Source organism: Barbatula barbatula (assembly GCF_947034865.1).
Source record: "Barbatula barbatula genome assembly, chromosome: 15".
In the NCBI taxonomy this organism is placed as follows: Eukaryota; Metazoa; Chordata; class Actinopteri; order Cypriniformes; family Nemacheilidae; genus Barbatula; species Barbatula barbatula.
This window is the reverse complement of record NC_136778.1, coordinates 4,457,353-4,471,546: the sequence shown is the minus strand read 5'-3', so window position 1 is coordinate 4,471,546 and position 14,194 is coordinate 4,457,353. Positions and strand designations below refer to the sequence as shown.

The 14,194-nt window shown below is 37.6% G+C and overlaps 2 protein-coding genes across 3 annotated transcripts in view; one reads left to right on the top strand and one right to left on the bottom strand.

Moving 5' to 3' along the window:
• Positions 1–3,081, top strand: part of rcan2 (regulator of calcineurin 2) — a 50,801-nt gene extending 47,720 nt beyond the window's left edge. For both annotated transcript variants that reach the window (XM_079475273.1, XM_079475274.1), the window contains one exon: positions 142–3,081. In XM_079475273.1, the coding sequence (XP_079331399.1) occupies positions 142–296 (155 nt within the window). In that variant the 3' untranslated portion in view covers positions 297–3,081. The remainder of the gene's footprint in view (positions 1–141) is intronic.
• Positions 3,082–4,297: 1,216 nt separating this feature from the next.
• msraa (methionine sulfoxide reductase Aa) overlaps positions 4,298–14,194 on the bottom strand; it is a 58,372-nt gene continuing 48,475 nt past the window's right edge. Inside the window, exon 6 of the mRNA XM_079474872.1 lies at positions 4,298–5,693. Coding sequence (XP_079330998.1) covers positions 5,523–5,693 — 171 coding nt within the window. The 3' untranslated portion in view covers positions 4,298–5,522. The remainder of the gene's footprint in view (positions 5,694–14,194) is intronic.

Sequence of the window (14,194 nt, the reverse complement as noted above, 5' to 3'; positions counted from 1 at the left end):
AAAAAACATATTTTTTTTAAACATGTGTGGTTTATTTTTCAAGCACCCCCAAATACTGTATGTTCTTGGTCATATATAGACTGTGTTGTTCCCTCCTTTGATATTCTTAAGCTGACAGAATCTTCCGTTCTTTGCTCATAGGTGAGAAGTTTGAGCTTCATGCAGGCACAGAGTCTACGCCCAGCGTGGTGGTCCACGTCTGCGACAGTGACGCAGAAGAAGAGGAGGAACCAAAGACCAACCCTAAACCAAAAATCATCCAGACCCGACGTCCAGACCTGCCCGTCTCACACTGAACTCTACAGTTCCTACACAGGAGGATCTGTACCCTCCCCATTCCCTTCACAGGACCTCTACCACCCCCCTTCAGGACAAGGGTCTGAGGGACTCCGATCAGTGTTCCTCGTTCAGCACACACAAGTGTACAATCTTCAGTGTGTGTCACACTATTTTTTTATGTTGTCAATGCTCTGTACCCGTTTCTCAATCTTACTCTGTTGTAATATCATCCATCCGCTCACCAGTTAGAGGCAGCATGTACCCATTCCTGCCCCACCTACATTTTGATTGGCTCCTGGGCTGTGGCACGCGACGTGTCAGATATGCCTATTGGCTGATAGCTGGCCATTTGGTTTTGTTCTTGCACCACAAATATGTACTATTGGTACCCGATGAAGCCATTAATAGTACATTCTTCATAAGGGCATGCTAGCCACCGTATGTGGCCAAACACCAGCGCTGCATGTGGCACAGTAACCCTTAGAAATATATATGCCAGTTTTTTTTCTCCATATGGTTAAATCATGCGTAGCAATGAGCGCAGTTGACCACAGGAATCTTTCCCATCATGCCAATGCATGTTCTGGTAACCTTCTGATAGCAAACTGTATTGTTTTAACGAGTTACTTCTTTTCAGACTTTTTCAATGTGTTTTTTTTTTGGTCAAATGGCCATTTCCTTATAAAAACTGAAAATGACAAAATAATTTATTCCAGATTAGATTACGACAATCTGGTGTCATTTAATGAAGTTGTGAAATGCATGGTTACTTGTTTCATGTCGTTCCATCCGTAGGTTTCCTCGTGCACTGTGAGACTTCATTCACACGCAAGTTCATTTACAATCACGCAACAAGACATGCACGATGCAACGGAGTTAGTAAAACAGATCTTCCAAGTGCTATTACACAGTGGTGGAAAGCATGAAAGCAAATATTAGGAGGGTGCTGTCAACTTTTACCTACTTTATGTACGGATTATCTAGTCGATGTACGTGGCCGTAGAACTCTTCAAAAACTGCCATAGATTTGAGACACAAAATGCACTACACCACACATGTAGTCAGAAAACATGGCACAGAATGCCTCACACTTTGTCATCTACATACAGCTACAATATAATGTTGAATTCATTTCAACTTCTTCCAAGGCTATAAATGAGTCCAGTCCCAGACAAAACATTAACACTGTGATGTCATTTCTGTAATACCTGATGATGCCCTACGTTTAATGTATTGTTGTATATGAGTATATTGTAAATGTAAAGAGGTTATCAGGCTTAAATGTCTGTTGTTCAGTGTTATGGGTGTGTAAAGTGTCAACTTGCACAACCTGTTAATATTCTTAAAACAATCGGGTTGGATTTTTACTTTAGTCTGAATGTAGAAGACGTCCCAACTCTCAAATATCCCAACGTCTTCACACTTTGAAGCAATGACTCTTGCTGTGGGAACAGTGTATATATACCGCTCTATGACATCACAATCTGTATAATGACACAGGGATTTATTGTGCTTCGGTGACCTCAAGCCTTATTTGATTTAACGCTGACCACAAAAAAAAAGAGTTGTTCGGGTCAGCAATGCATATAACCTGTTCTCTGTTAGAGAAAATCTAAGGACGCATATTGGATTAGAACAAAGAATGAGAGCAATATCACAAAAATGATACACCTGGCCCCAATCCATTTTGCCTGCTTGGTCAGTCTGCTCTTCCCCATACTCAATTCACACAATATACAAACACTACAGCAGTCTCACATGCTGCCAGCCTTCCTTACTGTCCTGTGATTAAAGATTTTGTATTGTTTGTATTGTATTGGATTTTTGTATTGTTCTGTATTGCACTTTCACATGACCGTATCATTCAGTAATTGTATTTTTTTCATGTACTCCTGAAGACATGAAACGATCTCTGTTCTTAAAGCAGTGGTTCTTAACCTGGGTTCGATCGAACCCTAGGGGTTCAGTGAGTCAGTCTCAGGGGTTCGGTGGAGGTCAAGACACACACCCGACTCATATGATTCGTGATGACACACCCCGATTGGCCATCATTGGCTGCAGGTGATCACGTAACATCTGTGCTGCAGGGAATTTGGTGCGCCCAGTAGTCGACTTGTGACTGTCGTGATGGTATGTCGTGTGATTTATTTCTTAATATTTTAATCCTTTCATACTAACTATGTCGAGCAAAAAAAGAATTTGGTCGGACGAATATGTACAATATGGATTCACGTGTATAACGGAACGTGATGCGAGTCAGCGTCCTAACTGCATGATTTGCAATGCCAAATTGAGCAATTGTAGTCAAGCACCGGCAAAACTAAGAGAACACTTCCTTAAGCTGCATGGAGATGGACATTTTTTTTAATGGTTTTGTTCTTTAAAACACAGTGATGTTGATGCACCGTTCATTTTGTGCACCAGTAAAATATATACCTATGTTTTGAATTTGAAAAAAATCATATTTTATTTTTCCAATTAAGAAAGGTTCGGTGAATGCGCATATGAAACTTGTGGGGTTCAGTACCTCCAACAAGGTTAAGAACCACTGTCTTAAAGTCTTTGATCTGGAGTTTGTGTCACTGATGTTGGGAAACAATATCTGTATTGTGCATACTCGTGCAAGACCGCCGGTGTTCTTGTCATATACATGTACGTCCTGCCTGCCGACACTATGAAGACATATCTGTATATATTAATCAATAATATTTTTACTGCATTTTTGTACAAATATTCATGGTAGCCATGTACAAGTAGTCGAGATGATTCTTTGTTAGTATTAAAAAAGTTTGGTTTTAAATCAACGGTGTGGCATTTTGTGTGAACAAAACTGTTAGCTTTGCAATTAATTGTTTTAATATGTTTGCAAATTATAGTTTTGTCTACAAAACGGCCATAAGGCCTGTGCAAACTCTTTATAAAGGTTTATACGTGACCCTAAACTTTTAAAGGGTGGTGTAAATAAATAAATAAAAGAAAACGAAAGGAACAAGTGGGGGGATGGGTTGAATTAATTAATTAATTATTCACATTAATAATAATAATTATTATATCAATTTAAAGAAAAAGGGGGAATAAAAGGGAAAAAAATAAGTGGGAAAAAACGACTTCGCATCACAAAAAAAACATTTTAAGTATTGTTATTTGGAAAAAATAGCTCACAAAAGTATCTTTTTATTATTCTTCGCACAAGTCGTGCGGTTTCTAGGGCGAGGCTGACGTAAGGCCTGTCAGTCAAGTGTTCTCGCGCTGCATCTCAGCCATTGATGACAGATGCTTCAGTTGTTTTTACAGAATCGTATGTATGACTCCCTCGTTAAAAGAGACGCGAATTTATGCATGACATTTTAGACCGATATCTTTAAGGTAAAAAGGTAAGGCCCGTTTTTGAGACTCGATTGTGACCAGTCCCTTTTTGATAATACTAGATTTTTATTTGCGTCAAGGTCATGTGCAATGATAAGCGTTTTTTGTGGACAGCCATCCTGCTCGGCAAATAATATAAAGATTTAAAGGCAATGGCTGGAATAGCCTACACTGAAATCCGAATAGACATACACTTGCAGACTTTTAGAAAGTTTCAGATAGAAACGCACTAACTGATCAAATCTGCAGACTGGCAAAGACTTTCTGAAACAAGTCCAGACTGAAAATCTGAGCAAAGGTCGTGTATTTTAGACTTAAGGCGATATCACTCATCGTACATAGTGCCCTCTTGTGGAAGCCATTAACACTACACCCTTTTTGGTGACCAGCAGAAGATTACAAAAGGCATTGTATTTTTTTGTTTCCTTGTAATATTAAAATGCAAACAATAATACATATCTACACTTTACTGTGTCCTCATAGACACATTTACCTCAAACCAAAATGAATGGTCGAATGGGCTTTTACCTAGACTCACCAATATATTACATTATCAAGCATTTCGAGCTAATTTCCCTCTCTCTCTCTCTCTCTCTCTCTCTAATGTTAGACGTCAGTTTAATATAAATGAATAAATCAATTATAAATCTTTCCAATTCCATGCGATTTAAGCCGTTTTATTTAGACAAAAAAATGCAATTTTACTATTCCACCAGAAGATGGCAGTGCACAGTAAAAGATGTTAAACGTGTTAAATACATTTAATGATCATTAAAATTTTTGAAACTAAATCTACATTACATTTCACTACATTTATGTTATAGCATTAAGACAATAAAAGCATCTTCCTATTGTAACCTATTATGTAGGCGATTGGTTATCCCTTTGAATTAAGTTTTAGCTTTCAAAATTTAAGCATATGACCAGAACCATTTCCCTAGTCAAAGTGAACATGATGCGTGTGTTCTAGTTCCAGGTTAGAAGGCCAAAGTACCTGCGTCACCGAGCGTTCTTATTTTACAGCATTGCTGATAGCAGTTCGCCAGGCCAGGTTCCTGAGCGCTATCGCCAGCTGTACCCAGGGAGTCCTCTCAGTTGGGCAGAGGAACAGGTACATGGAGTGGTAGCCACCTGCTCAGAGGATTAGCCAAAACCACACATGCCCCCAGTCCCAGGATCACCCGACAAATACCAATTGCTTTCCCATTTGTGCCATGAAAACCAAGTTATGAGTGTTACCATATTGTTATGAGACCATATTGTCTCTCTATTTTCAATTATTTATGTATTACTGGCTTTATGCTTCAATACTCAATCTGGTTATTTATTAGTTTCTTTCCTGAAGGTATTTATATGAGAATGAAGCCGAGCTAAAGCTCTCTGATCGATGCACAACATACACAGTGCGCGAGTGTAAAAGCGTCTGTTTGTCTGTGCGGGACTTCAGTCAATCTTTAAATTAAGGAGATGAAATACGTCACGACTCATTTAGAAAGGGATGAGAGCGCTTGTTTGTGCTGATGGGACGGAGGAAAACACATAGGTAGCGGACAGATGGAGGGACAAATAGACATGTAAGCGCATGGAACAGACAGATGGATCTAAAACACACACACATACACATCCTGTCTGTTATAAACAGAATGGTCCACATTTTAAGACCTAATTTCATCTATGCTGACAGTAGCACTGAAAACTATTCTGATATGCGTGAAAAAACGTCATTTCCATAAGATACTATAATCAATATCCAATAACAGAAATCAGTAGATTTCGATTTTATTAAAATCTAGGAATGACCTTAAGGCCCGGGTATTGCAGTAGAGATTGTTTTAGTTAAGGCAAATGAAAGAAATGTATTCAATTACAGGATCGTGTTAATTTTTACTGTTCAATCCTATTGGACAGGTGACCCCAGTGCCGCCCAGTCCACAGTAGCCATTGGGATTCTTGCTAAGGTACTGCTGGTGATAGTCTTCTGCATAGTAGAATTCCTTGACCATTGCTATTTCTGTTGTGATGGCTCCAAAACCCTCTTCAGTCAGCACCTGTCAAGAGAAGAGCACTTATGCTGAATAAGCAGTGAAATCTGATTTAACCGGCTGAAACGGCTATATTGTTGTTGTAACAAATATCCTGGATTGTAAAAGGATTCGATTACAGTTTATATCAGATCAACTCCAACATTAAAAAATAAGAAATGCCAGTTAAATGACACTTCGGACAAAAAATAAAAAGTTTAATAAACAATGTTGAGGATTTCTGATACGCAAACAAGCACCACAGAGCAACAGACAAAAATTGTCTTCAAAAAGTTGTTCAGCTTTCGAGAGCAAAGTCATATTTTCATGACACATTCTTGTTAAATGAACGGCAAAACACACAATTTCATAAATACAGCGCAGCCATCAGAGCTGTGATGTTTAACAATCTCAGCTGTCCGCTGTTCAGTGCCAGAACTGTGCTGGACGCTTTGTGAGGCAGTAAAGCGTTCATTTAGAGATGAAAGAGAGAAAGAGAAATGGGAATGTCTAAATGGAGAGGGGTGGGCAGATGTTCACTCTCATTCCAGATGTGCAAACTAGTCCATTAGGATTATGGGAAGGATGAGGCACTCCTAGCGCTTGTCCGAGGCCACACCCTCCTGATGATCCCCGCAGTATTCACAGCCTGCTATATCGATCCAATGTTTTTTTCTCTCTCGGTGAGCTTAGATGGGGACAGCGCTGGGGACTGTGGCTTTAGTGAAGAATCGCTAAAAGAAGATATTTGGACATTTGTCTTTTGTATGGATACAAAACCACGGAGACAAAATATCTTCCTTTGCGTTCCACAGAAGAGAGAGTCATATAGGTTTCCAAATAGGATGAATAAATGACACCATTTTAATCATACTACTATAAAAGTGGTGAGAAATGGCTTCTTGAATGCAGCTATATTTTTGCTAGTTTAATCCGATATAACATTCTTGCAGTAGCTCTCTCAGTTGACACTTTGGTTCAAGATTTTGTCCTAAAAAGCAGCATTTCTTCCCAAAGTTAAGCAATTCGTTCTGAAAGGTTGTGACAAATCTTACCCTCTTTCACCTCTCTCCCTCCATCTCCGAGTTTCTGTGTTTGGAAATGTGATTTTCAAGCAGGGTGATTCTATGAAGGAACCTGCCAAATACCACATTTTGCTGACCATCTGGCAAGAGGCAGTTATGCACCTGTTAGGAGCAGCTGCAGGAGACAGGAGCTAGGTACAAACACATCATCTCTCTTTCTCTCTATCGCTGGCTTTTTTGTAAAGTTCCGGCAAAACCTGCATAACCATCCATCAGATGCCCTGAGGGTCCACAGAGAGCTCTGCCAGTATAAGACAAATTAATACAGGTTTAACCGGTAGGAATGTGAAAAATGTAACTGCTTTCACCAGATGACAAACTTCATCCTGTGCAGAAAATTCTTGGATTTTAAAATAAAGACCTGCTGGAATGACAACATGCTGGTCCTTTCTCATTATGCCGGAGTAGTGAGTGCTGGTTTGGTGTCATGCTAGTCACCGGTTAAACTTCATGAGCGATCAACCAGCATGGTCTTTCTGGCAAAGTTGGTCAAAAAGCCTTGTGGGCAAAACAGCACTGCAGCATCCAAAACACAACATATGCTGGTGACCAGTCATGCTAGCCTTTTCTGGACACTTGGTATTTAATAATATGTTATGAAAGGTTCAGTGTGTATTTTTATGCAGGATTGACAGAAACGCAATATGATATTAATTACTATTCAGAACTATTCACCTTTCAAGTAAAGCTTGCTGTCAAGAAGCGTTATTTGTTAAAAAGCATTAGGCCTATAAAAAAAGTGCCACATATAATGTTAAAAATTATATAAATTCATACAATTTAATTAGATCTGCAAATCATTGCAGTATAAATATAACGGATTAAACACAACCAAGTAATGCCTTTACGCCGGCAGATTAAAACACAGCACAAAAACTCCAGGTTTCTACCATCAAACGCAGCTCTCAGCAGGGAAAGTGCCAACCGGCAGCTGGCCAAACTGGCATGTGCAAAACGAAATAAAGCCAAGAATTCTGATGCCCTCTGCGAGGTATGGCTCATCCCAACTCCCTCTGAAACACATGCACCTATAAAGAGGATAAAAATGTCTCTCCACCTTGTTATAAAGTCTAGCATCCACGCATTTCAAACGGACAGTCTATTCATCCAAAGTATCATAAAACGTAATCCCTGTGTGAACATGTTTATAGAGGACATGTCAGTCTGTGAGTGAATGGTGTATGTGGCATATGAAAGGCCTGCGTATGATTCAGAGAACACGCCTGGCCCCGAAGTTAACTTCCGTTCGGTGTTTGGTCATAATATAACAATATATCTTTATATCAATATTTATTTATATTAATACTGTTTGTACATAACTTGAATTAAATTACATTAAAACTACCCAACAGTTATTGATTGCAGATGTCTACCAGAAGTTACATTTGGGCCACATACATATTGTTGTTGCTGCTGCTGCTGCTGAAACAGTCTCCCAAATTGCTTGTACATGTTTGTATCACACACTAAAAGTAAATCCATTTGTGTATTTAGAAAGGGAATGATCTTATAATATTTCATCCCACTTCCGCTTATGCAACATACATAATGCAATGAACAGTCCAATTGACCAACAAACAGGCATGGAATTTCTTTCCAACCAGAGCAAATTTATAACACAGACTTTGTAATCTATAAGGCAGCGCTGGCAATAATCACCAGATCAATCTGATTGGCTCAGATCGGGTTGATTGGTGTCCAATCACTCAACAGTCATCACCATGATTAAGTCATCAGGTTATTACCAATCAAAATGATTCACAACCATTCAGCAATAAACAAATGATATTAAAATATAAAAATAAATTCAAGAACGTCACTGTTGTTGGTTTCCCATGTTGTTTGTATGTGCCTAGTTAAATGCATTCTTTTAAAAACTCATTGATATGTAACTTTAACATCATAATCTTAAGCATCCTACAGCTGGCGTGTTTTTGTAATACAAGCTTTAAAACAATATTAGGCCAAACATCATTTACAAATACGTCTGCCAGAGACAGAACACCATCTGGCACAATATTTCTAATTTATTATGAATTGGGACCCACTAATCTTAATTGAATGTAGTGTATATATAGTGCCAAAGGGTTTATTTGTGCAATTGTTTACCTATTTCTGAGTGCTGTGTGGCTTTGGTGTGAAGAACGAAATTCAAAATGAGCTTGTGGGACGTAATTATTTTATTCTTCGATGACCATTTATTTTCTATAAGAGCACAAGGAATGTCCAGATCTTTGATTTAACTTCTGGGAGGCTGAATGAATCACTATAAGTGATACAGTCAGGTTTATTCTCATTATCTTTTTGTTTATAACCTGACTTTCGCCTACGACTGAACGCCGATGCCAAAGACTCAGGGTCTCTGCTCTGTTGTCCCTGTTATGTTCTTTCTTTGTCCTTGAGCTCAACGTGCATGTCGGAATATCCATTCAAATTAGTTTAAATGAGAAAAAAATCATTTCTATGACCCTCATTTATGAATCATAAACAAAACTAATCACAGGTATCTCAAAGTCATCTTAAAAAATGAAATCCAAGAAAATAATAGGGAAAGAAGTTCAGTTTTCCGATCTTTTGTGTTAATGTAAGGATGTATCTAGTTTAATCAGAGGACACAGAGAAGCTGCTCATCAGCTCCGAGAGATAGCGGGCAGATGAGGTCCTCTCCTTACTTCTATCTTTTATTCATTCACTTATTCAATCAGATCTTCATTATGCCACACACCACCCACGGTCAGGGGTCACTCTGCCTCCGGGGACTCCTCAGTTCACCCCACCTATGAGTGATGCTAGACTACAGGGACTCGGAGTCCTCCAAAACAAAGAGGCTAGACAAACACGATCTGAGCTTCATCTCCAGACAAACGCGCGGGCCGGATTTGAATGACCTTATGCGCAGCTTGTGTAGTTCAAAGGATGAAGTTATACAAAGACCTTTAGCTTGACTCCTTGATGGATGATGTCAACGCTGACCACATGTGACACACAGGTTTGTTTGACTGAGAGAAATCACATTCAGGCTGCTGTCCAAATGATTTAACATCGACGTCTCAGAAATCTGCACAAATATTCGTACTGACAAAGTTAAATGGAAAATGTATTACTGTGAACCAGTGACAGCCGTAGGTTAAAGGGACAATTCACCTTCAAAATTAAACTCACCTTGTAAATATACATGTACACTTTTCATTCCAAACCTGTATTGCTTATTTTGTGTTTTGCAGAAGAAAGAAAATGAAAAAATGCCACCAGGGTGAGTAAATGATGACAGACATATATACAGAGGTATTCCTTTAAATTATGTGAAAATTAAATAAACCATATTGTGACTTTGTAATATTTGTTTTGTAGGGATATAACACTAAGCTCACGATTCAATGCAATAACATTTTGGGGTTTTAGGGTTAAAATTAAAATAACAGATTGTTTTGTGCATACAACTTGCTATAGAAATGACATACCATTTGTATGTAAAAATATGATAAATAAAAACGTAAATATTTGTACTAAAACATTTTAATAAATAGATTTAAAAGAATGTAATTTTAACAAATAAATAAATAAAATAATGATATAATAAAAATAAAGAAAGCAAAATCTTTTTAATCCAAAGAACATTTAATCCAATATATTTTCCCCAAAATGTTTATTTTATATAGCTTTTCAATACCTATCGCCAATTATTTGTATCACAATATATTGTGGCATAATAAAATATTAAAATTGTACTTAAAAGCTTTTAATAAAACATTTGAAATATTTTTTATAAATTTTAACATATATTAGGAAAAATTAGAAAAATAATTGAGAATGTCGTAAAGCAATAAATGCACAAAAAAATAAAATGTCATAGCTTTGCAATAACAATAAATGTCATAAATTATATGTTTCACGATATCTTTTTTCTTAAAAAACTGTTATAAAGTAGGCTATTTCTCAATAATTTTAGGATTAATCTGGTTAAGTATCCAACATAATGTATAATAAGTGGAACTTTTTGATGATTGACAGTCGTAATCTTTAGGACTTGGTTATGAAACCCATGACATAGGAGGCCTTGCCCTCTGGATGCTAAAATATCTCTTAATTCTTCCAAATGTCATGAATACAACGCCAACGGTGTGATTCTGGATCATACGGCGCTGAGCTGTTTAGTGACAAGTTCCTGTGTTTTGTTTGCATGCTGCTAAATGCATAAAATTGTGACTAATTAATTTGCAGTCATTTGGTATGCAAATACCTGCATGTCCTCGGTAAGCAAAAGGAAAAATGTGAGAGGCAGTGATAAGGAGCCTAATTTTTTGGTGAAGCAAAGGCTGTAGGGGTAACTGCAAAAGTAGAGGACTGAAAGAAAAATACACTAGGTACTAGGCATGCTGGCATTGAATTAATGAGAGGAATATTAAAGGCAGAGTATAATTCTTTTAGCAGTGGCATGCACAAATACACAAAACCCTCATTGTGGACCTCTTGGTTTAAAGGAATAGTTCCTCCAAAACTGAAAATGATCAAAGAATTTTTCCTTTTCATTGGGATAACCATCCCTTGAAGGTATAGAAACGTGTGTCAAAAAAGATGGTTATTGTGTGTGTGTGTGTGTGTGTGTGCTGTGTTTGCCCTTGAGAGCAGGGTCTGTGTCTTTGAGAACGTGTCAATTGGCACTGATGTTGGCATGGCTGCTGAGGAAGGTGGCATCATTCAAGTTCTGGCAGCTCTTTGTTTCTGTCCATAATGATGTTTAGGGCTATCTGCACGCCGATGCCAAAAATCTGTTCTATAGCATTTGTTGGGGTCTCATGTGGATATCATCAGGGAAAATGAAACCTGGATTGTCTGCAGTGTGAAGACCACATACCATCTGATCTGGAAACAGTAGATCTATCATTGATGAATTTGGACATAAATGTGGTTGATTAGCTTTTGGTCTGTGGGAGAATATTTAATTATGTATCAGATGACAGAGCCGTAAGGAGACTTTTTTATGAGAAGCAACGTGTCAAACTATGAGCTGTGAACTACTGAGAACTGAGAGTTTGCTAGTTCGGTTCTGTTTTGTGCACATGAATGTGTAGGATGCTCTGGCATTACTGTATTTACCAAGAAAGTAAATTGAAAAATAAAGTGAGACGGGAAACAATGAGAACAGATAAGACAATCAGAATCAAAAAGACAGATCAGATGAAACAACAAGAGTAGAATTGAGAATAGATGAGGAATAAAAGAGTAGATTTGAGAAGAGATGACACAACTAGGAATGAGTAGAAAACAGATATGATAAGAAGAAAAAAGAAGAGAAGATGACAAAGAAATAATGAACACGAGACAAGGGTAGAAAAGATAACAGAAGAAACCAAAGTAAATTAAAATATATTGGATGATCTGAGATGAGTAGAAATGAGAACAGATGAGAAAGGGGGAGTAAAAATATTTCATTTTTAAACAAAAATCTAGAATATTTCTGATGACCTCCGATGTGTAGAAATCTCAACAGATGAGATGAAAGGAAGAGAAAACCCTTAAAAAATAAAGGTGCTTCAAAAGGTTCTTTGATGTCATAGAAGAACATTTTGGTTCCATAAAGAAACTTTAACATCTAAAGAGCCGTTCTGTTTCACAAAAGATTCTTTGTAGTGAAAAAGGTTCTTAAGATTATGAAAAAGTAAGAAAAAGATGGTTGCCTTAATGGTTCTTCTATATGCCATCGCTGTGAAGAACCGTTTAAGCACCTTCATTTTAAGAGTGAACAAGGGAAACAGAAAAAACAAGAGAACAGATAAGACAAGCAAAAGAAGGAGAGAACAGATGAGGTGAGAAGAAAAAGAAGAGAAGAGGTGAGACAAAAAGAGTAGAAATGAAAACAGATGAGATGAGAAGAAAGGAAGAGAACCAGATGAGACAAGGAGCAGAAATGAGAATGAAATAAAAGAAAAAATGAGAACCGTTGATAAAAATAAAAGAGTAGAAATTCAGACGTGAGAAAACGAGAAGAGAACAAATGACAAAGAAAGGGAAGACAGAACACACAAGACAAAAGGGAGAAGCAAGAGATGTGATGAGACCAGACGAGATGTCTTCTGATGAGAACGGTTAGGGGAGCAAAAGAAAGGGCAGTGTTGAGGACGAACGAGAGAAGGAGAAGCGAGAGCTCCACTGAGCAAAGAAAGTTCAGTTTGTTACTAAAGCAATTTGAAGACAGATTTGGCCGGCAGATGGTTGGCAGCGCTGTGTTTGTTAAACCAACTGGTCGGGTACATTAGGATGTCGGGGAGCAGCATGCATTGAGTCTCCATTTAGAACAGCCACACGTGGGGGAGGGGAAGAGGGGGTGCCGGCCTGGCAAGCTGGTCAGGAAATAAGGGGAGCGTTAGTGGAGCGGCCGGGGGAAAAGCTAATTAGCCCACGCATGGCCTGCAGTCACACGTACGCACACGCGCTCTATAATGAGACTAGTGGCACTCAGGTATATTTGACACCTCGCGCAGATGGAAAGACCTAGAAAAAAAACGCTCATCCCATCACTTCTGCTTGCCTTCCGTGTTGGGTTTATTCTTATCGGCCTGATGAAGTGTACTCTGGTTTCACTCCCGGTCTGTTCTAGTAGTTATCAATAACAACAGTATCATTGGCATCGACCCCTTGAAGGCAAAATACAGTGACGTCATCAACTTGGCAAACTGGGTCAAATTCTAGAGCACAGTTGCGTACACAGTAACTCTAAAAAGATGGCGTTATGTGTTTGTTATTCGCAAAACATAAACAACTAAAAATACACCATATAGACTTAAACTAATGTGCCCTTCTTTACATTATATAAACATCAAATATTGAGGAAAGTAAAAAAGGTGTTTTTATTTAATAAAAGATATATTAACAATGAGAATGGGACATATGAAAACTGTTATGCCAGATTTTAAAAACGGATAAAAAACAATATTTTGATTTGAAAATATATATTTTATATATAATAATCATTAAATATACTTATAGTAATAATCAAATATCCTATTTTATATCCTAAAGTATAATTTTTTATGATCTTCTTATATAGGAGCCAACATAATCCACAAAGCACATAACATGCATCAAGAAAGCAATTCAATATTCTTGAATTCTTCTGAGGTGAAACAATTCATTTGTAAAATAATTTGATTCATAATATGAGTTTATTTAGCGAGTGAAATGTTGCGTTACCATGGCAAAATTACAGATGCTCTAAGTTTGTTAATATGCCGATACCTTTATAAAGTCGAACCTCATTACTTAATACGTGTCTTGTGAACAAATTGTGTTTAAATAGATCAAATATATAATAAATTATTCAACATCAATGTGTCACCATATTTGTTGTGTAATGTTTGTATTCAACTGAAGAAACAAAGTCATAAATTTGGGTTGGCATGAGGGTGAGGCAACGGTGATAGGAATAGTTTAGTGAAATATGAT